Source organism: Mobula birostris, chromosome 21, assembly GCF_030028105.1.
Source record: "Mobula birostris isolate sMobBir1 chromosome 21, sMobBir1.hap1, whole genome shotgun sequence".
NCBI lineage: Eukaryota > Metazoa > Chordata > Chondrichthyes > Myliobatiformes > Myliobatidae > Mobula > Mobula birostris.
Window position 1 is genome coordinate 38,119,607 of NC_092390.1, and position 23,552 is coordinate 38,143,158.

Consider the following 23,552-nt stretch of genomic DNA (forward strand, 5'->3'; position numbering starts at 1 on the left):
GACTTTTTTTTAAACAAAACACAATTGGCGGAGAAAAGATCATGTAGGATTTGTTGCTGTAGTGAATATTGCTTGTATAATGCAATATCAGAATTGGGTTGATCATGAAATTCATTGTGACAACAGTATGGTGGAAGAGATAATACTATAAGTTAGAATTAAAAACTAAAATAAACAGTGTAAAGAGGAATAGTGTAGTGTTCATGGATGGTTCAGAAATCTGATGGTGGAGGGGAAGAAGCTGTTCCTGAATCATAGGGTGTGCATCTTCAAGCTGCTGTACCTCTTCCCTGATGGTAGCAATAAAAAGAGGGCATGTCCCACATGGTGAGGGTTCTTAATGATGGATGCTGCCTTTTGGCGATGTCCTCAATGGTGGGAAAGCTTGCGAGTGTGTTGGGAGTTGGCAGAGTCCACAGCCATCCAGAGCTTTTCTCGATCCCGTCTGTCTGAGCCTCCAGACCAGACAGAATACTCACCACAGTCCTTCTGTAGAAATTTGCTAGAGTCTTCAGTGACAAACTAAATTTCCTCAAACTCATCATGAATTTTAGAAAATGGCATGACTTCTTTGTGATTGCATCAAACTGTTGGGCCCAGATCCCCTGAGATATTAATGCTCTGGAGCTTAAAGCTGTTCAGCCTTTCTCCTGTGTGTGTTTTCTTCTGACTTCCCCTTCCTGAAGTCCACTATCAATGTGCCTATGATGTTGCTGCGAGTAAGGCTTTCACTGCACCTGTGCATACAGGTACTTGTACGTCTGACAACAAACTCCACTTGGGCTTTGACATTTTCCACTTCCTGTGACTGCACTTAATTTCTGACCAGAGGAGGGCACTCACTAACTGGGCTTTGTTGGCCAGTGTTTGAGTTATGTGTAGATTGAAACTACTGTTGATACCAGTGTACTGCCAGCTGGTGGCAGCAAACAACAAGGTGCACTACAGCAAGAGCCACTGGTACTTCTCTTGTCACTTCTGTGTAATCGTTTTCATTTATCTCCCTCTTTCAAGATATCCAGGTCAGCTTGGCACATTTAATGATATCCTCCCCAGATTTAGCAGTGTGTCTGAAAGCAAGAGGATTTGCACTCATCATAAGAAATCAAAAAATAAACTCAGCAGCTTAAAACTGTCAACTTGATTTTCAATGTTGGGGCAATTGCTAGGGAACGATGGGATCAAAAGTTAAGTCACTTTTACAAGTGTGGAATAATAAAGAAAATCCAGCGGGAATATTTTATGGGCAAATCGTTCTTAATTGATTATCCTTTTTTTAAAAAACAAATCTGATTATTGCGATTAAAGTTGCATTAATTAATGCAAAGTTAAAATTCCTCATTCAACAAAACTGAAACTAATGGAAAAATTGGGTAGCAAGGCTATGGATATAAAAGTTACTACTGATTAGACATAATCATGGTAAGTTGTTATTTCTGGGCTACCGGAAATTTCCCAGACAGTGTTTCCCAAAGACTAGGACTGCTTTTTAGTTATGCACTCAGTGGCCACTTTTTTAGGTACACACGTACAACACATTAAGGCAAATATCTAATCAGCTAATCATATGGCAGCAACTGAAACGCATGAAAGCGTGCAGATATGGTCAAGGGGTTCAGTTGTTGTTTAAACCCAGCATCAGACTGGGGAAGCAATGTGATTATTGGAATTTGACCGTGGAATGATTGTTGGTGCCAGATGGGGTGGTTTGAGTATCTCAGATACTTCTGATCTCCTGGGATTTTCACGCAAAACAGTCTCTGGAGTTTGCAGAGAATGGTGATTAAAAATTTTTAAAAAACATCCAGTGAATGGCAGTTCTGTGGGCATGGCCAAAGTGGTTCAAGCTAAGGAAGGCGACATTAACACTAATAACCACAGATTACAGCGGTACTGTGCATTAGAGCATCTGCCAATGCATAACAATTTGAACCTTAAAGAGGATGAGCCACAGCAGCGGAAGGGAACACCGGGCTCCTCTCCCGTACCTAATAAAGTGGTTCATTAAGAGGCTCATCTGCTGTCTAACAGTGGGCTGAAAGGCGAAACTCCTACCCAGCATAAGGTGCTGAGGCAAGGCTTTCTTCAATATTTTGTTTTAATTTGTTTTGTTTTTTTTTCTGGAGCAATTACATTTTGGTAAATTTGCACTTCCTTCCTGCAATGACAGTGGTAGCCTTCAAACTCTTGTGTAGCACTGATTTTTACCAACCCCAAATGTGAGAGAGTTAAAATATTTTCCATTACTTGGCTCTTACTGATTTTAACCCCTTTTGCCAGGGTGAATTATCTGTTTGAAGTTTTTTTTTAAAAAAAGGGTAATTCTATGCCACAATAGAATTAATTAACTAGGGGATTTAAACCCAATAATGGAATTAATAGGCAAACCCAGTGAGGGGGAAAGTAAAACGGGAGACCATTTGCATTTCATACAGTATCAGCCATAATATAGCTTGGTTTACTTTTGTTAACAGCTTGCTAACAGAAGCTGATGCTGGTCACACAGAATTTATTGATGAAGTTTATGAAAATAACTCTCGCTATCCTGGAGCTGAATGGAAACTAGCAAAGGAGCCTTATACTGATGTGGTTTGTATTATAATATTGATTTTCCAATTAATAGAGTCTGAGAGCTGCTCTTCATAGTGTGCTCTCCAGTCGTAATCAAATAATATTTAGTAACCTTTATTATCTTAAAATTAAGCTCATTAATCATTCAGAGTTCAAATTTGAGTCTTCATTATAATGTAGGATGCTTGGAAATTCTACTGGTTTGGCTCAAGTTCCAGCAGGGTGCAAATTCCAACGTGCAAAAACTGTGCAAATAAAGTTCATTTGGTCTCTGTGTCACTTGTGTAATTTTAATGACTCAAATCCCATGAAATTTTCAACTTGATGATTTGAAAATATAATGCAAGATACAGGCATTATTTTAGCCATACAATATACTGAGCTGCCCTGGACAGTGTCAACGGGCTGGATGAGATACTTACATGAATAATACTAATATTTTGTAGCTATAACTTGAAAGCTTTCTTTCATTCGGATTACATTCCTTGTCTTGTCTTAATACCGCAGATGCTTCCTGCAGTTTGACCACTTGCAAACTGGATTCTGAAGTGCCTGTTCAGAACTACTGAAGCACTTATTGGTGCCCGGTGTAATACCTGCAAATCTTTTTCTGGCATTATGGTTGCTTTGAATTGTTTGCAAGTGATGAATACATTGTTCATTTGAAGTCCGCTCCAATTTATCAAACTAAAGCTGTTTCAAATCCTGATTCATTCACTAATCCTTAAATATTGCTTTTAATTTTGATTAATAGAATGGAGAAAAGAGTTCATCAAGAGAAGAGATTGACCCACCAGCTGGCTGGAAATGGATGGATAGATGGGCATATGATGTCAATCGAGCTGTAGATGAGCAGGGTAATTTACAATCTAGTGTTAGATTAATTATGTATGTTTGCATAGAGAGTGAGGAAGATAGCAGATGTTTCATTAGTTTATTGTACCAGGTACTTTTTGTAATTTCCTCCTATTTTAGTTAATTTGTAATTGGTGAAATTGTAGTTTAAAAAATGATTTTTATAGATCCAACCAAGGCAACACACACAAAATACTGGAGGAAAGTTCAAAGTAAATTTATTATCAAATTCAGTATCGTGCAAATGTCTTGGTCACATATCTATAGCCAGGGTGTCTGAAGACTTGCATGGTTCTGTATTTGCTAACGTGAAGCAGAGAACGCCTTTGTAAATGTGGCAGGAGCGAAGGAGGTGGAATTGGTGTGGGTGGAGTGCCATGGGAGGAGTGTGGGATAGGTGGCAGAGAAGGAGTGCCAGGTGCAGGGGGGCTTGGAGGAGGTGCAGACGCACCCAGGCCTGAGACACCAGGAAAGGTCATTAGATTCCAAACAATTGTTTTTTTGTTCTTTATAGAATGTGTCACTGATGCTTCCCACTCCCCTCCTATTTTCCCAACCATGATTCCCCTCTCCCTGTTGCCTCCCACTCTGTCTACATTAGAGACCCATATCAAAATCGGGCTTATCATCACTCACATGTCATGAAATTTGTTTTTTTTGTAGCAGCAGCAGTACAGTGCAATACATAAAATTACTACAGTACTGTGCAAGAGTCTTAGACACCCTAGCTATGTATATGTGGCTAAGGCTTTTGCCCTGTACTGTATATGTCACCATGTACTTCCCTAACATTTGTTTTCTTGTGGGCATACACAGTGAAAGACCACACCCAACAGGACAGAAAAACAACCACTGTGCAGATACAAAAGGAAAAAATAATAATAAATATATAAGCAATATCAAGAACATGAGATGAAGAGTCCTTGAAAGTGAGTCCATAGATTGTGGGGATATTTCAGTGATGGGGCAAGTGAAGCTATCCCCTCTGGTTCAAAAGCCTGCTGGTTGAATGATAAGAACTGTTGCTGATACCTCGACTGTTTATTCATTTCCGTAAATGCTGCCTGACCTGGCGAGTTCCTCCAGCATTTTGTATGTGCTGTTTGCACTTCTTTCTGTGATTCCTTTTGTTTAAAAAAAATGTGCAATTGAACAACTATTTTGTAGAGCCTTCTAGATATTAGAATAGTTTTTTTTAAAGTTCACCTTATGAAGGGTAACAGAAATTGCAGGATATTGTGGTATTTCCTACTGTGACAAAATTTGATTCTTTGATTTAGCTTGTGATGAATTTTATAATGGAATCTACTTATCATACTCTGTTGGAAAGAGTGAGGTACATATTCGGCAGTTTCCTTTAGCTTAATACTACTTTTCGTTGGATTTTCCAGTGTTTTAATAGATCTGTTTCCTGGTGTGTGTGGCTTGTGTAAATGGTTACTGCTTCATGGTTTTATAAAGAGTTTGATGAATTTTGTATTTGCACTACGATCTTTTTCTTTATTTTTATCTTTTCCACGCATTGCAGGTTGGGAATATGGAATAACCATTCCCCCAGATGAAAAACCCAGGTCCTGGGTTTCAACAGAAAAAATGTATCACACCCAGAGGCGCAGGCGCTGGGTGAGAAGACGCAAAAAGGACACACAGTCAAATGTGCTGTCAAGCAAGGTGTGTTGTAGCACTAAAACTATTTGAAGTTCACAAGCGGAGCAATGCCAAAGTTCCCTGTTTTGCTAAAGCTTGAGTAAGATCCTAAAATCGTGAATAATTTCTTTAAAAAAAATCTTTTTACATTATCTGCATTGATATAGTCTCTGATCCGTGCAGAATTTCTACCTGCGGTACATTGTAATATTTCAATAATATCAAATATTTTGAAGCAGGAATCAACCATTTATCAGCAGTATAGAAATAAGCTATCGATACCTGTAGCTGATGTACAGTATTTTTCTTTTGGCTGGGACTTGCTGCAAACTTCCAGGGCCCATCACCTGACCAGGATTCAGAAGGATGGGAATACGCGTCACTGATTGGCTGGAAGTTTCACATAAAGCAGCGGAAATCAGACACTTACAGACGCAGAAGATGGAGAAGAGAAATGGCACCAGCTGGGAAATTAGGGGCTGCTGCAATCTTCAAATTGGAAGGTGCTCTTGTAAGTACATTACCAATAAATTTTCAAACCAGGTACGACCACCTCTGTCTACGAAATCTGTCTGCTTCTGTTACTGCTTATTGGATAGGTAGCTTGTCCTCAGTAAGAGGATTAAATTGTGGCGTTCTTATTAAAATAATCTCTGACTTTTGCATTGTTATTTTAAATTTAGTATTAAAATTTCACTGCTCCCTTTTATGATTGTAGTCATAAAGTGGGGTTGTGAGGAAAATAAGCCTGTCACTTGTGTTTTTGTTCATTTTAAAGGCTCCATCTTCTGGTGAGAATGGTGACAAATCACCAACAGACTCTATATTTGGATCAAGTGCTCCTATGATCTCCTGTGTGTTCGAGCGTAAGTAAAATCTTACACTTCTGAAAGCCCTGCCAAAGAGGTATGTTCTGCCAAGGGGAGTGCAGGCTGGTCTCTTCCTGTGAAATTAATCACTGAAAGCTAATGCTTAACAAATTATTCAGACGTTAGTGTATTTTTTCACTTCTCCCCTGAGGCCAATGAATCATTGCCCAGCAATCCATCTTGCTGTCTTCCCAGTCTGTAGCAACATGTTAAAGCTACTGTGTTTGCCCCAGTGGATAAGGGATAAATGTTTGTATTTTAGTGCTATTCCAATTTTTTTGCTTGGGTTGATAGGAATTATCAGTTTTTCGGTAGTGATTACGACTCAAGTAGTTATTCTCCAAAACTTCAGGAATATATTGCTTGAAATGTTGTAAGATTGACAGTAGTTGTGAAGGAGGTGGTTTTGATAGTTTTATTGGCTAAGGTCGTGCATGCATACCATAAGAGTAATGCTTGTCTGAGGCAAATTTGCCCCAGTGTTACTGGGTAACCTCCAAGGCAATTGAATAATTGGCTGGGGGGAGGAGTTGAGGGGCTGGGTCTGGTGGTTGCAGATCAAAGTAATTTTCACTGGGGAAATGAGCAATCTGCAGACCAGAATACAGAATTAGCTCTCATCCAAATACTGTAGTGAGTTTTGAGAATTGTCATTGAGTTTAATTACAACAGTAGAGGCAGCAGGGATCAACAGTTCTTAAAAAAAAATATTCACAACCAGATTTGTGGCTGAATATGAAATAAATGGTTTGATATTGCTGCCACACAGAAATGTGAAATGACCCTCAATTTCTGGCAACACCTCATTCAAAGAGAGGTCTCCAGCAAAAGCACGGAAACCCAAAACACCTATTGCGGTCAGTAAAACTAGAACAGAAATCTACTATGAACCCTGATAGACAATGCCTGGTCCATAATTGTTCCTTGAGGAAATGCAGAGGATTCAGAGAAAAATCGCTTGCAGACCATAGATGCTTTCCAAAGGAGCAATAAATAGTTTCAAGTGTTGCACATTAACAGGCACTAAGCAAAAGACTAAAGCTATCATACACTGCACTGAGTGTGACAGTGACCACCAGCACATATCAGCACTTCATTCAGGATCAGCACCTTGGGCTACTACTGATTTCAGCACATACACAGCAGGGAGCTAGCTGAGCATCTATTAGATGTAGTTACTTTCTCATGCACTGAGATATGCAGGAAAGGCTTCCAAGGCAAGTCCTGCTCTAAAATTTGTCCAGTCAACGTCTGCCTGAAAGGACATCCTGAGCAAAAAATAAAGTCGTATGCGATGTTAAGTGATCAAAACAATGTGTCATTGGCAAAGTCAATATCCTTTGCCATCTTCAGTATTCAAAGTTCTCTTTCCACGTACGCTCTAAAGATGTGTTCTGGAACATCAGAAGCTTTTGGAAGTAGAGCCAGTAGATTTGTCATGGCATAAGTAGGAAGGGGGTCCACTGACCTTTGCCAACCCTCAGTGAGTGTGACCACATTCCCAACAACAGGGATGAAATCCCAACTTCTGAAGCTGCATGTGGTTACTCATATCTTAGGACCTTAGCTGGCAAGATTCCACCCTCTCCCCAAACTCTTCTGAGGTGCCAGTGAGGGTAGGAATAGGATGCTCTGGAGGAGGAACAAATGGCTGAGGAACTGGTGTAGGGGGCAGGGTTTCAGATTTCAGGATCATTGGGACCTCTTCTGGGGCAGGTGGGACCTGTACAAGAGAGACGGATTACACTTGAACCACAGGGGGACCAATATCCTTTCAGGGAGGTTTGTTAGTGCTATTGGGGAGGCTTAAAACTAGATTTGCAGGGGGATGGGAACCAGAGTGCCAGAGCTGACAGTGTGGCTGGGATGAAAATAAATGATGTTGAAAGTTTAAGCAAATCCGCTGATAGAAAGGTTGTGAGTGGTGGTAAAAATCTTCTGAAGTGTATATCTTTCAATGCTAGGAGTATTGCGGGGAAGGCGGATGAGTTGAGGGCGTGGATTGACACGTGGAATTATGATGTTGTAGCAATTAGTGAAACTTGGCTACAGGAGGGGCAGGACTGGCAGCTTAATATTCCAGGGTTCCGATGTTTCAGATGTGATCGAGGCAGGGGAATGAAAGGTGGGGGAGTAGCATTGCTTGTTAGGGAAAATATTACAGCAGTGCTCAGGCAGGACAGATTAGAGGGCTTGTCTACTGAGTCCTTATGGGTGGAGCTGAGAAACAGGAAAGGTATGGCCACATTAGAGGGATTGTATTACAGACCTCCCAATAGTCTACGAGACTTGGAAGAGCAAATCTGCAGAGAGATAGCAGGCAACTGCAGGAAACATAAAGTTGTGGTGGTAGGGGATTTTAATTTTCCATACATTGATTGGGACTCCCATACTGTTAGGGGTCTAGATGGTTTAGAGTTTGTAAAATGTGTTCAGGAAAGTTTTCTAAATCAATATATAGAAGGACCAACTAGAGGGGATGCAATATTGGATCTCCTGTTAGGAAACGAATTAGGGCAAGTGACAGAAGTGTGTGTAGGGGAGCACTTTGGTTCCAGTGATCATAACACCATTAGTTTCAATTTGATCAAGGACAAGGATAGATCTGGTCCTGGGGTTGAGGTTCTGAACTGGAAGAAGGCCAAATTTGAAGAAATGAGAAAGGATCTAAAAAGTGTGGATTGGGACAGGTTGTTCTCTGGCAAAGATGTGATTGGTAGGTGGGAAGCCTTCAAAGGGGAAATTTTGAGAGTGCAGAGTTTGTATGTTCCTGCCAGGATTAAAGGCAAATTGAATAGGAATAAGGAACCTTGGTTCTCAAGGGATATTGCAACTCTGATAAAGAAGAAGAGGGAGTTGTATGAAATGTATAGGAAACAGGGAGTAAATCAGGTGCTTGAGGAGTATAAGAAGTGCAAGAAAATACTTAAGAAAGTAATCAGAAGGGCTAAAAGAAGACATGAGGTTGCCTTGGCAGTCAAAGTGAAGGATAATCCAAAGAGCTTTTATAAGTATATTAAGAGCAAAAGGATTGTAAGGGATAAAATTGGTCCTCTTGAAGATCAGAGTGGTTGGCTTTGTGCGGAACCAAAGGAAATGGGGGAGATCTTAAATAGGTTTTTTGCGTCTGTATTTACTAAGGAAGCTGGCATGAAATCTATGGAATTGAGGGAATCAAGTAGTGAGACAATGGAAACTGTACAGATTGAAAAGGAGGAGGTGCTTGCTGTCTTGAGGAAAATTAAAGTGGGTAAATCCCTGGGACCTGACAGAGTGTGCCCTCGGACCTTGAAGGAGACTAGTGTTGAAATTGCGGGGGCCCTGGCAGAAATATTTAAAATGTCGCTGTCTACGGGTGAAATGCCGGAGGATTGGAGAGGCTGGTGTTGTTCCGTTGTTTAAAAGAGGATCAAAAAGTAATCTGGGAAATTATAGGCCGGTGAGTTTAACGTCAGTAGTAGGTAAGTTATTGGAGGGAGTACTAAGAGACAGAATCTACAAGCATTTGGATAGACAGGGGCTTATTAGGGAGAGTCAACATGGCTTTGTGCGTGGTAGGTCATGTTTGACCAATCTGTTGGAGTTTTTCGAGGAGGTTACCAGGAAAGTGGATGAAGGGAAGGCAGTGGATATTGTCTACATGGACTTCAGTAAGGCCTTTGACAAGGTCCCGCATGGGAGGTTAGTTAGGAAAATTCAGTCGCTAGGTATACATGGAGAGGTGGTAAATTGGATTAGACATTGGCTCGATGGAAGAAGCCAGAGAGTGGTGGTAGAGAATTGCTTCTCTGAGTGGAGGCCTGTGACTAGTGGTGTGCCACAGGGATCAGTGCTGGGTCCATTGTTATTTGTCATCTATATCAATGATCTGGATGATAATGTGGTAAATTGGATCAGCAAGTTTGCTGATGATACAAAGATTGGAGGTGTAGTAGACAGTGAGGAAGGTTTTCAGAGCCTGCAGAGGGACTTGGACCAGCTGGAAAAATGGGCTGAAAAATGGCAGATGGAGTTTAATACTGACAAGTGTGAGGTATTGCACGTTGGAAGGATAAACCAACGTAGAACATACAGGGTGAATGGTAAGGCACTGAGGAGTGCAGTGGAACAGAGGGATCTGGGAATACAGATACAAAATTCCCTAAAAGTGTCGTCACAGGTAGATAGGGTCGTAAAGAGAGCTTTTGGTACATTGGCCTTTATTAATCAAAGAATTGAGTATAAGAGCTGGAATGTTACGATGAGGTTGTATAAGGCATTGGTGAGGCCGAATCTGGGGTATTGCGTTCAGTTTTGGTCACCAAATTACAAGAAGGATATAAATAAGGTTGAAAGAGTGCAGAGAAGGTTTACAAGGATGTTGCCGGGACTTGAGAAACTCAGTTACAGAGAAAGGTTGAATAGGTTAGGACTTTATTCCCTGGAGCGTAGAAGAATGAGGGGAGATTTGATAGAGGCATATAAAATTATGATGGGTATGGATAGAGTGAATGCAAGCAGGCTTTTTCCACTGAGGCAAGGGGAGAAAAAAACCAGAGGACATGGGTTAAGGGTGAGGGGGGAAAAGTTTAAAGGGAACATTAGTGGGGGCTTCTTCACACAGAGAGTGGTGGGAGTATGGAATGAACTGCCAGACGAGGTGGTAAATGCGGGTTCCTTTTTAACATTTAAGAATAAATTGGACAGATACATGGATGGGAGGTGTATGGAGGGATATGGTCCGTGTGCAGGTCAGTGGGACTAGGCAGAAAATGGTTCAGCACAGCCAAGAAGGGCCAAAGGGCCTGTTTCTGTGCTGTAGTTTCTATGGTTCTATTCTTCTGTTGCTTGACAGAAACACCATCCGTGCATATAAGATGTGTGAACAGCTCAATGGTCAGCACGATGCACCTCAATGCACAATAACTGGAGCTGCGTTGGATCATAATGAGTGAAGTCTGCCTCAATGGTGCTCCTCAGCCCACTGTCAGCACATTTTAAGGCTAATGTCCCGAACAATGGGCACCAAGTAATTTCAGACATTGTGAGAGTAGAATCTATATGAAAGAGAAGATTGTAGAATGGCAAACCGAGCACCCTGGCATACTTGCCCTGCTCAACCAGATTTGGGAAAGATGACCTTTTGTCAGTTGGAAGATGATTATAAGCTGGCACCTTCCATTGAAGACCAGGTTTTCCTTCATGTCATAAACTAAGAGTTTAGCAAAGGCAAGTCAAATAGTTGGGTAGCTTCCCTTTCTTTCTCACCTTCCACAACAAGAGATCAGGCCCTCAGTCAGTCATACATTGAAAAGGAAGCCGGAAATGAAAGATCATTACATAGAGTTCGTGGAGAGATTCTTCAGGAATAAACATGCTGGTTTAGCACCGCCTCCAGAACCCATCAAAGGAAACTGGTATTTGCCCATTTTCGGTGTTTACCACACACAGAAACCTCCACAAATACAAACTGTCAAGTGTGCAGTTCAAAGGCACATCGCTGAACAATGTGCTTTTGTGCGATCTAGGCCTCCACAACAGTCTGCTTGGGGTCCTTGTGTGCTTCAGAGCCAAGTCCGTCACAGTGATGGCCGACATAGAACAAATTTTCTATTGCTTCCGAGTGAGAGAGGATCATTGAGACTACCTCTATCATGACCACTATCTGGACAGCGAGATTCTGGAATAACACACAAAATGCTTAAGGAACTCGTGCCCACCACAATGCTGAGCCTACTTCGCTACCCCACACTGATGATCTCTTCGCCTGTCTCCAACTCTCCTTATCCTCTTGAGTACCCTGTGCTGGTTCTCCGCCTGCAATGGATCTTTTCATCTCTAATTGATGATGAGACATCAACAGTCTCACCTTCTTCACTCCTTACCTCACAATCAAACCCGCAGACAAAGGGATTGCTGTGGTAGTGTGGTGGACTGACCTCTACCTTGCCGAGGCCAGGCGGCAACTCTGACACCTCCTCTTGCCTACCACTGAAGAAGACTCAGTGTTCAGCACGGACTAGAAGGGCCGAGATGACCTGTTTCCGTGCTGTAATTGTTATATGGTTATATAAGACTCCACTCCTCCTCTTGCCTACCACTGAAGAAGACTCAACTCCGGTCCGTCAGAAAACTGTCTCTGACATCATCACTGTCGAAGTCCTGAAGAAGAGTCTTGGCCCGGAGCGTTGACTATTTCTTCATTTCCATGGACACTTCCTGACCTACTTAGTCCCTCCAGTGTTTTGTATGTGTAGCTTTGGAATTTCAGAATCTGCAGAATTTATCATGTTTTTGAGATTCTGGAACACCGCATGAGAATTCATGTGGAAACTATCCCTCATGAGCTGTGGCAATCTATGGATTTAAAAGGACAACTTTCAAAGGAGGTGAGGAATTTGGGACTGAAGCATGGAGGCCCATAGACTGGCATTTCTATGTGGATAATGGTCTTAAATCAATTTCTAGTGCAGAAGAATTAGTCAGTATGCTGAGAGCAGCACAGGACATGTTGGCGCAGTCTAATCTCAAATTGCATAAGATCGCATCCAACAGTGCTGAGGTCATGTGACATTTTCCATCTGGAGATTTGGCCAAAGGTCTACAGAATCTTGATCTTGGACATGACTTCCCTCCTATACAGTGTATACATCACTTCCTGCTCTAAGCTTCTTTTTATATCATTTCCTGCATGGATTAATTTGGATTTGTCAGAAGCACATGGTGGAAAGACATCCATCTCCATCCTCTCTTTATTTGCTCTTGAAACAGTGATATCTTTTCACAAGTAAGATCTCATTTTAAAAAAACGCTGAAGAAAGCTTTTGCCTTGGGTGATTTTTGAGGTGTTTAACTTGCTGCATGGCCCTGTATATATACACACTGTGAGGGCAGTAGTGCAAGTTTAATTTGAAAAGATTCCCATTCAGTACACCTTTAGCCCATTTTTATTTTATCAAAGGGTAGATAAAGGGAACTGAAACAAGGATCTTGGCCCAGAAGATCAGATGTAGAATGCGTATAGATGCAGTAATGAAGTAACTGTAGGGAAGAAACCAAGGTTTAAGGACTCTAACAGTAATTTGTTTTGGACAGAGTATAAATTAGGGAAAATTGCAGATGCTCAGATATTTAATTACTCCAGAAAGCTTTCACCTTGATATGGCAAGTAGTCTAGAGGAACTAGTTTAGAAAGTAAATCCGTGGCATGAATTAGACAACTTTCTGTTTTTTTAAAAAAGTCAGGAAATGAACAGTGGAAAAGACTATTTTAGATCTATTATTGTGCTATGTGACTGTGTTAATAATGTTATATTAAGGCTTTCTTGTCAAAGTGATGCTTTTAAAGAATTTAGTAAAAGTGAGCACAAATTTAATGAACTTATTTAGCTTAAGTTGGAGGAAATTTTATTAAGATGTAACGGCCAACAGCAAATACTTAAAGCAATAATTCTGAATATAAAGCTGAAAGCACACTCTGTCAAGTGTACACCATTGGAAAACGTGTTAAATTAATGTTATCTAGGCAAGGATTGTGTATGGACAGCAGCTTGCCAACAACATGTGGCAGATCTGAGAATCAAACTTTTCAAGATCAGCAAATTAATAAAAAATTCAAGAATAAAACAATGAAATTAATGAGCAAAAAAGTGAATGGTTTTACCAAAAATCCTGAAGTTTTGTAAGAATGTGAAAAGGAAGAGATACTGTAATTGAATTGAATGAGCCCCTTGAAATCTTCAATATTTTGATTTCTCAGCAGAGGGCAATGTTATTTCTCTGGAAGCCTTGAAAACAAGGGCTATGAAATCTTTCAGTTCTATCTGATATCACCTACGGTGTCGGTCTTATTTTATTCTTTTGACAGTGCCCTTCTAAAGATGCATTTCCTGAGCCATTTAGTCCAGTCTTATTTTGTGTTCAAGAAACTAGAGTGAGAGTTGAACTCTTAACCTTCTCACTCAGTAGCAAGTGTGCTACCAGCCTTTTCATCGTTAACCTTATCAAGCAGTGATTATGACAAGGAAATTAATGCTCCATGCTTGGAAGGAATTTGATAAGATGCTATAAAAGAGGTTGTTAGAGAAGGCTAAACTGCATGGAGGTAAAATATCAACAAGAAGAGTTAATAGACGGAAAATAAACTTTTTTGGGGAAGATTGATTATAAGTAGAAGAATCTGGCCATTGGCCTTGATTATTGATAACGTAAATCATTTCTTAAGGCAAAGGAGTTGTATTTTTGTTTGATATGGAAGTGTATTGACATTTTCTAATGACATAGCTTAACAAGAATGAAGGAAAAGGCAAGAGCAGTAAATTGATCACTGAAATGAATAGGCAGGAAAATGGCAGATTAGGCTGCTGTCTTTTTGAGGACAAACAGGAATAGAACTAAAAGATTGGCTTGTGCTTGGGTGTCAATAGAATGTCTGCATAAGTGTGGGGGGGAGGTGATGGATTTTGGATTGTGGTATATGTTTAGCAGAAGCTTTTGTAGTCGATGAGCTCCCGTTTGTTCTTATTCTTACCCTTTTTGTTAATTGTTCTTTTGCAGGGCCTTTAATTTTTCACCTTCGTTGCTACATTTTTCAAGCTAGAAAAATAATTGCCATGGACAAAGACAGCTTTTCTGGTATGTAACGGTCAGATTCCATCTGACAAAGTTTACTTACTGAACTATTGGAATTGTTCTCAAATTCTGCATGTGTGAACCAAACAATAATAAACTGCCCCTTGGCTAATAAAGCAGTGTTCCACAATTTCTAAGCTGATTTGCTTTTCTTCCATTGCTCTCCTAGCAAGGGTCATAAGCTGCAACCAAGTGCCCCACTGATAACAGTAATATTTATATTTACAAATGTGCCTTTTAATAGAGCAGAAAACATCCCAAGTTGCAAATTACCATCAAACATAATTCATTACCCAAGTGTGCATTCAAATAATAACACAACTAGTTTTGAAGCCAATACTTATGTTTCAGGTTTTGAATATGGTAGTTGTCTCTGTTCCAGCTCTCTGAAATTGCATTTTTCTATGGTTGAGTAAATTACATTTCTAAGAAAATAGGTGAATTTTAATTCACCTAATCCTTCCATAATTTAAAAATCCACTTCCCCATTTAAAGAAAAATCTGCTGTGTCTAAAAGTAGTTGGCAAAAGAATAGTTAAGTTCTTTGAACTCGGCAGTCAGTTTTTGAAGATTGACCCGGAGATGACCTAAACAATAACTGGAATTGGGTTACAAGAGCTTGTACAGGAAATAGTCATGTTGAGCAAGTACCTGCTCTATAGATAAAGGTGATTTAAGAGCTACAGATAATGTCAGAGCCCAAGGATGCCTACTCTTTAATGTCTGGGATAGAAACAACCATAAATATCAACAGGTAGAAACTGACTTGTTCATATAAAGTTTCAGTGTTCAGTGACATGTGATGCACGTGTGCTGAGTGAAATGCTCAGAGCTGTGTCTAAGTATCTGGTAATAAATAGTGGAAGACAGCAGTTACTAGTCAGCTGTATTTTCTGTGGACGCATAATCATAAATTTTGTTCCTGAGAAATATTGTGCAGTCAACACCAGTTCTTCATTCTCTCCATTTCTTTACCTTTTGCCATGCGAGCATGCTCAAGGAAGATGGGAAATTTTAATTGGTGATCTGTACCAAAACTGTTTTTATGGGAAAGGTCTGTTTATTTTTGGTAGACAACAGAAAACACTGATAGCACATGAGATTCAAAAGATTCATATTATGTTTATTATCAAAGTACGTATGCCACATACAACCCCGAGATTTGTCTTCCCACAGACAGCAAAGAATCAACCCTCAAAAATTAAACAGCAAATATGCAAAAGGAAAGAACAAATTGCAGAAATGGCAAAAAATGAGTGGAAAACATAGAATATAAAATTCAAACCACAGAGTCATTCAGTCCGGGATTGCTCAGTGTAGCTCAGTTCTATTCAATTTAGCGCTGTGTTGCTTGCTGATTGTAGGCCACAGAGGCCCTCCACCCTGATCAAAATCACACAAAATAGCAATTAAAAAAAAAACACGATTAACTAGAAACCTGAAACACATATAACATGAACTGTGTCTATTAAACCTTACTCAAGACACCGGCACCTTCCTCTAGCTACAGCGAGTGAGAGGAAGAGAGAGACCAGTCAAATGCAGGCAGACGTTGCAGAACACCTGCTCGCTTTCTGCTCTCGTCCTCGTTGATTTCAATCTTGCTCGATGCTTTAATTGGAGGGAAATGAAGTCAATCATGGGCTCGCACCCTATCTGCAGGCTGCACTCTCTGTTCGAAGCCACACCAAACTCCCTTGGAGACAGTAAAGTGCAGGATCGCTCAATCAGCCTGGAAACACACCATCAAAATGTATCAAAATCAAAAGATTCCAACAAGCTGCGTTCTTCCAAGGTGGAATGTGGGGGCACATTGGGTGAGAGTTCTCAAAGATGCACAGTTTGGGGCCTAGTTCCTTAGGTTCTCATAGCTGGGAGGGGGAGATGGGATAGTGGAGATGAGCTCCCACTACCTATTAAATACTCCCAATGGCATGTGTCTCAAATAGCCTCTGACAACCAAATCCAGCTCCTGACCTTCATGTGTGGCTTAGCTACTGAGCCTGCCTGACTGGTTCTACTGACAGGTGACAGGGTAAAAGGCAGGTTACTGACTCCTTAAAACCATTCGATTCAGGCAAGTGGAGCTTGTCAGCCATGGTTGTCAGCTCGCCTAGGAGAAGGAAAACTCTGATCTCAAACCTCTGCTGCCTTACGACTCTACCCACTCATGGGAGGGCTTCAGAAGTAAACACAGAGGGGCCACTCCAGAGCTGGAGTCCCTGAGGCAGCCTGCATTGAGTTCAATGCTGACTGGCAACCCCAGCGATACCGCTGGTACCAAACTGTGTCTGTCTCTGCTGTTCCATTGGACTCATGACCTGCATGGAGCAGGGGAGCCTGCTGTATGGGCAACAGCTTGCTCTCCATATTGTACTGCCCTGACTTGGATATCAGCTTCGACGCAGACAACTAGGACTCAGCATCCATGGTCAACCCTGACCAACGGAGGGCCTTACAAATTGGGCCCTGGTGACGAAGGAAGAGAAGGGTATTTTTTGGTCATTCTAATAGTTGCATAAACCATTTCAGAAATGGCTTTCCACACCTTTCTCAGTCTTGCATGTTCATAGATACTGTACCTGGAGTTAAAGTTATGAAAAGCGTAATCATTGTGCATTATGCTTATGCCCCACTTTTTGAGTTACCTGCATTGGGTTTTTCCTTTTCTGGCATCACAGTTAGTGACCATTCTTGAGAAAAATTCGAAAGAAGAACTGTCAGCAAGCCTTAAGTTCAGAGGCAAGCAGATAATCCTGTCCTTGATGGTTACTGTATAATGATCAGAGTGGTGATCTCTTCTCTCTTGCCCTTTGGCAGCCTCTTCAATGCCCAGAGTTGCCGAGACCAATTGTTGTGCTGCTGCCGTAATTAGTAATTGTTCTCTGAGCAGCTGTATGTAGCATCTCTGCAACATGTGAGCACAAAGCTCAAAGGTGATGCCTGGTAATATTAAGCTGCATGTAAATCAATAAAGATTGTTTCATTTTCAGGTCTGATTCTTCCTGATTTAGTAACAATCATTATGAAATTTGATGGTATTTCTTCCTTTAGAGCAGGAGTTCCTATCCTGGGGTCCAGGATAGGAGCCATGGGAAGGCTCCATGGCTGGGAAAAAAATGTTTGGGAACCCCTGCTTTAATGGAACATGATAATATTCGGCATATTAAGTGGACTTCCCTTCATTAGAAGTGATTCTTTAATCCTTAACTTGAATTTGATCTTGAAAACCAGTGGAGATATGATCTGTGATTTGATTTTCTGTTGAGATTTATATATTGTACATATTTCCAATATTCCAAAGCTCATTCCCCTACTGTGCATGGATAATGTGGGGATATTTTCTGTGCACTGGACATTGTGAAAGAGGGGTGGCATGGTGGAGTTGTTCCTAATGTGATATCACTTTTAGGGGATTTTAAAGCTGTTACTTTTGTTTATTTTAGATCCATATGCACATGTGTCATTTCTTCATCAAAGCAAGACAACAGAAGTCATCAAATCTACTCTCAATCCAGTCTGGGACCAGACTCTAATTTTTAACGATATTGATATCTATGGCAATCCTTCAAATTTGATTCAAAATCCACCAAATGTGGTGATTGAAATATTTGATGAAGACCAAGTTGTGAGTGCTGCTTTAATTTGTTTTAGTTGTACAGTGTTCCTGCTTGTCAGTTGAGCAAAACTGGACAATGTTAAATTTGCCTTCTGTGCAGGGAAAGGATGAATTTTTGGGCAGATGCCTTTGTTCTCCGATCGTGAAGCTGAATCCCAGTGCAGAGGTGACACCCAAGCTTCTCTGGTATCCAGTAAAGATGGGCACAAGGAAAACTGGGGAGCTCCTTATTGCAGCGGAAATGATGCTGAAAGATAAAGTAAATTCATCTCTATATTTACACTTTGCTCGTGCAACTGGAGGTATTTCTCTCTGATATCTAATTTGGACCTTTTGACTTTGTGGTACTAATTTTAAAGAGGGTGTATGAAACAGAACTTGTCTATTTCTATCTTGTTTTTAAACTACAGGTTCAGGTCAGGGTTGCAATTTAATACTGTCTGATTTGGAACTAGAGACAAAGGAAGTGGAAAACTCTTTCTACTTGAACATTACTAATCATGATGTATGCTTTTTATATATATATAAAAAAACAAATCTATCAGGAATACCTTCAACATCTCTACTCAACGCCATCTTCCTTGTTGTCTCACTACCATTTGAACTGAAGCTTTAAGTTCCCCTGACAGGCACAATCTAATTTGTAATTGATTTCTTATTTTTACCATCAGGCCTTCCAGATCTTGGGTCTTTGTTTTCTGTGAAGTTTACTCTTATCTTCCAAGGAAGAATAATTCCAGTTTAAAATCTGCTGCTATCTTGGCTGATATGAATGCTTTTTTAAAAAAATTCTGCAGATTTTTCACTTTAACATTCTTCAGTTTTCTTAAAGATTAAGTTTGTGAATACTGTGTCCCTTTTCAACAGCCCGATGGATCGAATTTACCCCTTCTTCCTCCAATCCGGTCAGGGTCATTGTATATGGTGCCACAAGGTATCAGACCAGTTGTGCAGCTTACTGCAATTGAAGTAAGTCTCAATTCGTGACAATTTTTAGCTGGAATGAATTTGTCTGCTTACTTTTTCAGAAAGTAGAACTGATTGAATTTTACCAGTGTTCTTCTACTCCAGAGCTGTTTGTTTTGTTTTTAGAGGCAAATGGTTGGTTATTTCTAAGGAAATTATATTGGCCTTCTGCACACATTCAGAAATCCTTTCCCTGCACATTCCACTAATGGTAGTCCTTTTTGCCCATAGTTTTTAAGTTGTAATATGAAGGATGTAAGCAATAAAGTCAATTCAATTCAGAGGAGATTTACAAGGATGTTGCCTGGGTTGGAGAGCAAGCCTTATGAAAACAGGTTGAGTGAACTTGGCCTTTTCTCCTTGGAGTGACGGAGGATGAGAGGTGACCTGATAGAGGTGTATAAGATGTTGAGAAGCATTGATCATGTGGGTAGCCAGAGGCTTTTTCCCAGGGCTGAAATGGCTGACACGAGGGGGCATTGTTTTAAGGTGCTTGGAAGTAGGTACAAGGGGGACGTCAGTGGTAAGTTTTTCATAAAGGGCGGTGGGTGCGTGGAATGCATTACCAGCGATAGTGGTAGAGGCAGGTACAATAGGGTGTTTTAAGAGTCTCTGAGATGGGTACATGGAACTTAGAAAATAGAGGGCTATGCGTTAGGGAAATTCTAGGTAGTTTCTAGAGTAGGGTACATGGTCTGCACAACATTGTGGGTCGAATGGCCTGTAGTGTGCCACAGATTTCTATGTCCTATGTAACAGTATCAATGAAAGGTCAACTGCAGTGCAGTAGACGACAAATGTAAATATAGATAAACAGTAATAAATAACAAGAGCATGAGATAACAGGATAGAGTCCTTAAAGTGAGATCATAGGTTGTGGGAACATCTCACTGGAAGGGCAAGTGAGTGCAGTTATCCCCTTTGTTCAAGAGCTTGATGATTGAGAGGTAGTAGCTGTTCTTGAACTTAGTGGTGCAAATCCTGAGGCTCCAGTACCTTCTACGTGATGGCAACAACGAGGAGAGTGCATGGCCTGGGTGGTGAGGAACTCTGATGACAGATACTGCTTTCCTACAACTGTGTTTCATGTAGGCGCGTTCAACGGTTGGAAAAGTTTTACCCATGATGTACTGGGCTGAATCCATCACCTTCTGTAGGATTTTTTCATTCAAAGACATTGGTGTTTCCATAGTTAAATCATTTTTAATGCTGGAATAGTATGTAACTGTAAGACATTGGTGTTTCCATAGTTAAATCATTTTTAATGCTGGAATAGTATGTAACTGTCAATTACTCATTCAAGTGATTATTATGTACATTCCATTACCGGAGACCTTAAGCCTGCCTATGAAAGGGCTAGGTTATCAACGACAACATGATCTGCATTGTACAAATCCAGACTAAAATGTTGTTTTCGACATTTTTATAAATGCTGATTGTCTCATCAGTATAAAAATTGTGCTTTCCTTGTTTCTTGACTGTTATGTCCTCTGCATCAAATCAAAGATTGAGTTCATCCACGAATCATTGTCCACTAATTTTGTTGCAGATTCTAACATGGGGGTTACGGAACATGAGAAGCTACCAGCTGGCAGCTGTTACTTCCCCAAGTATCGTTGTGGAATGTGGCAGCATGTGTTTAGAATCTGCTCTGATCAAGAATCTCAAAAAATGTCCAAATTTTCCCCGCTCTGTCCTCTTCATGAAAGTGGTACGTTTCTGTTTATTGAGAACACCATGCAGTGGGTACTTTAAAATTGTTGAATCAATATTATCTGATAATTTGTTGAAATAATGAGCAATAGAGGACCATTTAGCTTAGGCAACATTTGATTGCACTGATAGAATATACTGTATCGTTCTAAACTTAAACCCAAGTGCCCTGAATGACTGAGATTTCTTAGTGGTATAGTCCAATATACCAGCTGTAATCAGCTAAGTCTGTGATGGATCAAACTTGATTTCTCTACCACCAGTTTTTGTCATTATCATTTAAGCAACATCAAGGAGTGTAATTAGTAAACTTCAGTTCATATTATTTGTGCTAAGGTAAAAGCATAAGTCCTAGGAACAGAATTAGGCCATATGGTCCATTGATGTTGCTCTGCCATTTCATCATGATTAATTTATTTTCCCTCTCAACCCCATTCTCCTGCCTTCTCCCCATAACCTTTGACGCCCTGATTAATCAAGAACTTAGCATCCTCCGCTTTAAATGTACCCTGTGAACTGACCTGCACAGATGTCTGTGGCAGTGAATTCCACAGATTCACCTCCCTCTGGCTAAAGAAATTGTTCCTCATCTCTATTCTAAATGGATGTCCCTCAGTTCTGAGGCTGTGCCCTCTGGTCCTAGTCTCACCCACTATAGGAAACATCCTCTCTAGGTCCACTCTATCTAGGCCTTTCAATATTCAATAGGTTTCAATGATATCCTCCCTCATTCGAATAAACTCCAATGAGTTCAGCTCCAGAGCCATCAAACGCTCCTTGTATGTTAACCCTTTCATTCCAGGGATCATGAATCTCCTCCAGCCCCTCTCTTTCCTGAGATATTAGGCACAAAACTGCTCACAATATTCCAAGTGCTGTCTGACAAATGCTTTACAAAACCTCAGCATCACATCCCTGCGTTTGTATTCTAGTCCCCTCAAAATAAATGCTAACATAGCATTTGTCTTCCTTACCACCGTCTGAAGTTATTCTTTAGGGAATCCTGCACCTCTGACTTTTTAAATTTTCTCCCCATTCAGAAAATAGTGTATGCCTTTGTTCCTTCTACTGAAGTGCACGGCCGTGCACGTCCCTACACTATATTCCATCTGCCACTTCTTTGCCCATTCCCCCATTCTGATGAAGTCGTTCTGCAGACACTCTGCTTCCTCAACACTGTCCACCCCTCCACATATCTTCGCATCGTCCTGAAACAGCCATAAAGCCATCGGTTCCTTCATCTAAATCATTGACCTATTAAGTGAAAGGAAACAATCCCAACACAGACCCCTGCAGCACACCACTAGTCCCTGACAGCCAGCCAGAAAGGGCCCCCTTTATTCCCAGTCTTTGCCTCCTGCCAGTCAGTCAATCTTCTATCCATGCTAGTACCTTTCTTGTAATACCATGGCTTTTATCTTGTTAAGTAGTCTCGTGTGCGGTACCTTGTCAAAGGCCTTCTGAAAGTCCAAATACACAACATCCACTGGCTCTCCTTTGTCTATCCTGTCTGTTGTTTTCTCAAACAATTTGTCATGCAAAATTTCCCCTTGGGGAAAACCATGGAGATTTTGGCCTATTTTGTCCTGTGCCCCCAAATTTTCATCCTTAATAGTAGACTTCAACATCTTTCTAAGGCTAACTTGACCTATAATTTCGTTTCTTCTGCTTCCCTCCCTTGTTAAAGCATGAAGTGGCATTTTTGCAATTTTTCAGCCCTCTGGAATCATTCCAGAATCATGATTCTTGACCAATCATTACTAATAATTCCAAAATCTCTTCAGTTGCCTCTTTCAGAATCCCGGGGTGTAGTCCATTTGGAAGAGGTGACATCTATCTTCAGAACTTCCAGCTTCCCAAGCAAATTTGCATTTATAATAGCAGTGACATTCACTTCTTCCCTTGACACTCTCATATTTCTGGCATTCTGCTAGTGTCTTCCACAATGAAAAATGATGCAAAGTACTTCTTGTATCCTCTTTTATATTTGGGCTAGCTTACCTTCATATTTCATCTTTTCTTTCTGTGTTTTTTTTATTTGCCTTCTGTTGGTTTTAATAGCTTCCCAACCACTACCTCCCCACTCATTTTTGCTGTATTATATGGCTTCTGTTTGCTTTAATACTGTCTTCAGCTTTAACATCCCTTTGACTGTAATTTTATCCTGTCATCTTCCTGTCCTTCCTGATAGTCTGATTACACACTGCATCTCGTTATATACCAACTGCCCATCATCAGCCCTATCACCCCTGTTCCTTTTCTCCTGCCAAATTTGTTTGAGCTTTCCCCTACAGCTCTAGCAAACCTGCTGCAGGAATATTGGTCCCCACGGGTTCAGGTGTAACCTGTCCTTTTAGTAAAGGTCATACTGTACCTTCCCCATAAGAAATCGCAATGATCCAGTAATCTCAAACCTTGCCCTCCCCACCAATTCTTCAGCCATGCATTCATCTGCCTCATCATCCGGTTCTTGCTCTCACTGGCGTGTAGCACAGACAGCAATGCAAAAATTGTTACCCTGGAGGTCCTTGCTTTTTTGCTTTCTGCCTAACTTCCTACCCTCTCACCCTCGCCCTCATGTCGTTGGTACCTATATGTACTACAACTTGTGGTTGTTCACCTTCCCCCTTTAGAATGCCATAGACCTGATCCGAAAGATCTCTGGCACCTGGGAGGTAACATCCACAGAATCTGTTGTCCTC

At 40.8% G+C, this 23,552-nt stretch overlaps 1 protein-coding gene across 4 annotated transcripts in view; it reads left to right on the plus strand.

Annotated features, from left to right (window-relative positions):
• The window catches only part of LOC140185737 (myoferlin-like), a 267,873-nt gene that overhangs the window by 113,014 nt on the left and 131,307 nt on the right, over positions 1-23,552 (plus strand). For all 4 annotated transcript variants that reach the window (XM_072239327.1, XM_072239328.1, XM_072239329.1 and 1 more), the window contains 10 exons: positions 2,475-2,589; positions 3,326-3,428; positions 4,955-5,097; positions 5,411-5,584; positions 5,852-5,939; positions 14,478-14,555; positions 17,999-18,180; positions 18,272-18,430; positions 19,039-19,140; positions 20,687-20,848. In XM_072239327.1, the coding sequence (XP_072095428.1) occupies positions 2,475-2,589; positions 3,326-3,428; positions 4,955-5,097; positions 5,411-5,584; positions 5,852-5,939; positions 14,478-14,555; positions 17,999-18,180; positions 18,272-18,430; positions 19,039-19,140; positions 20,687-20,848 (1,306 nt within the window). The remainder of the gene's footprint in view (positions 1-2,474; positions 2,590-3,325; positions 3,429-4,954; positions 5,098-5,410; positions 5,585-5,851; positions 5,940-14,477; positions 14,556-17,998; positions 18,181-18,271; positions 18,431-19,038; positions 19,141-20,686; positions 20,849-23,552) is intronic.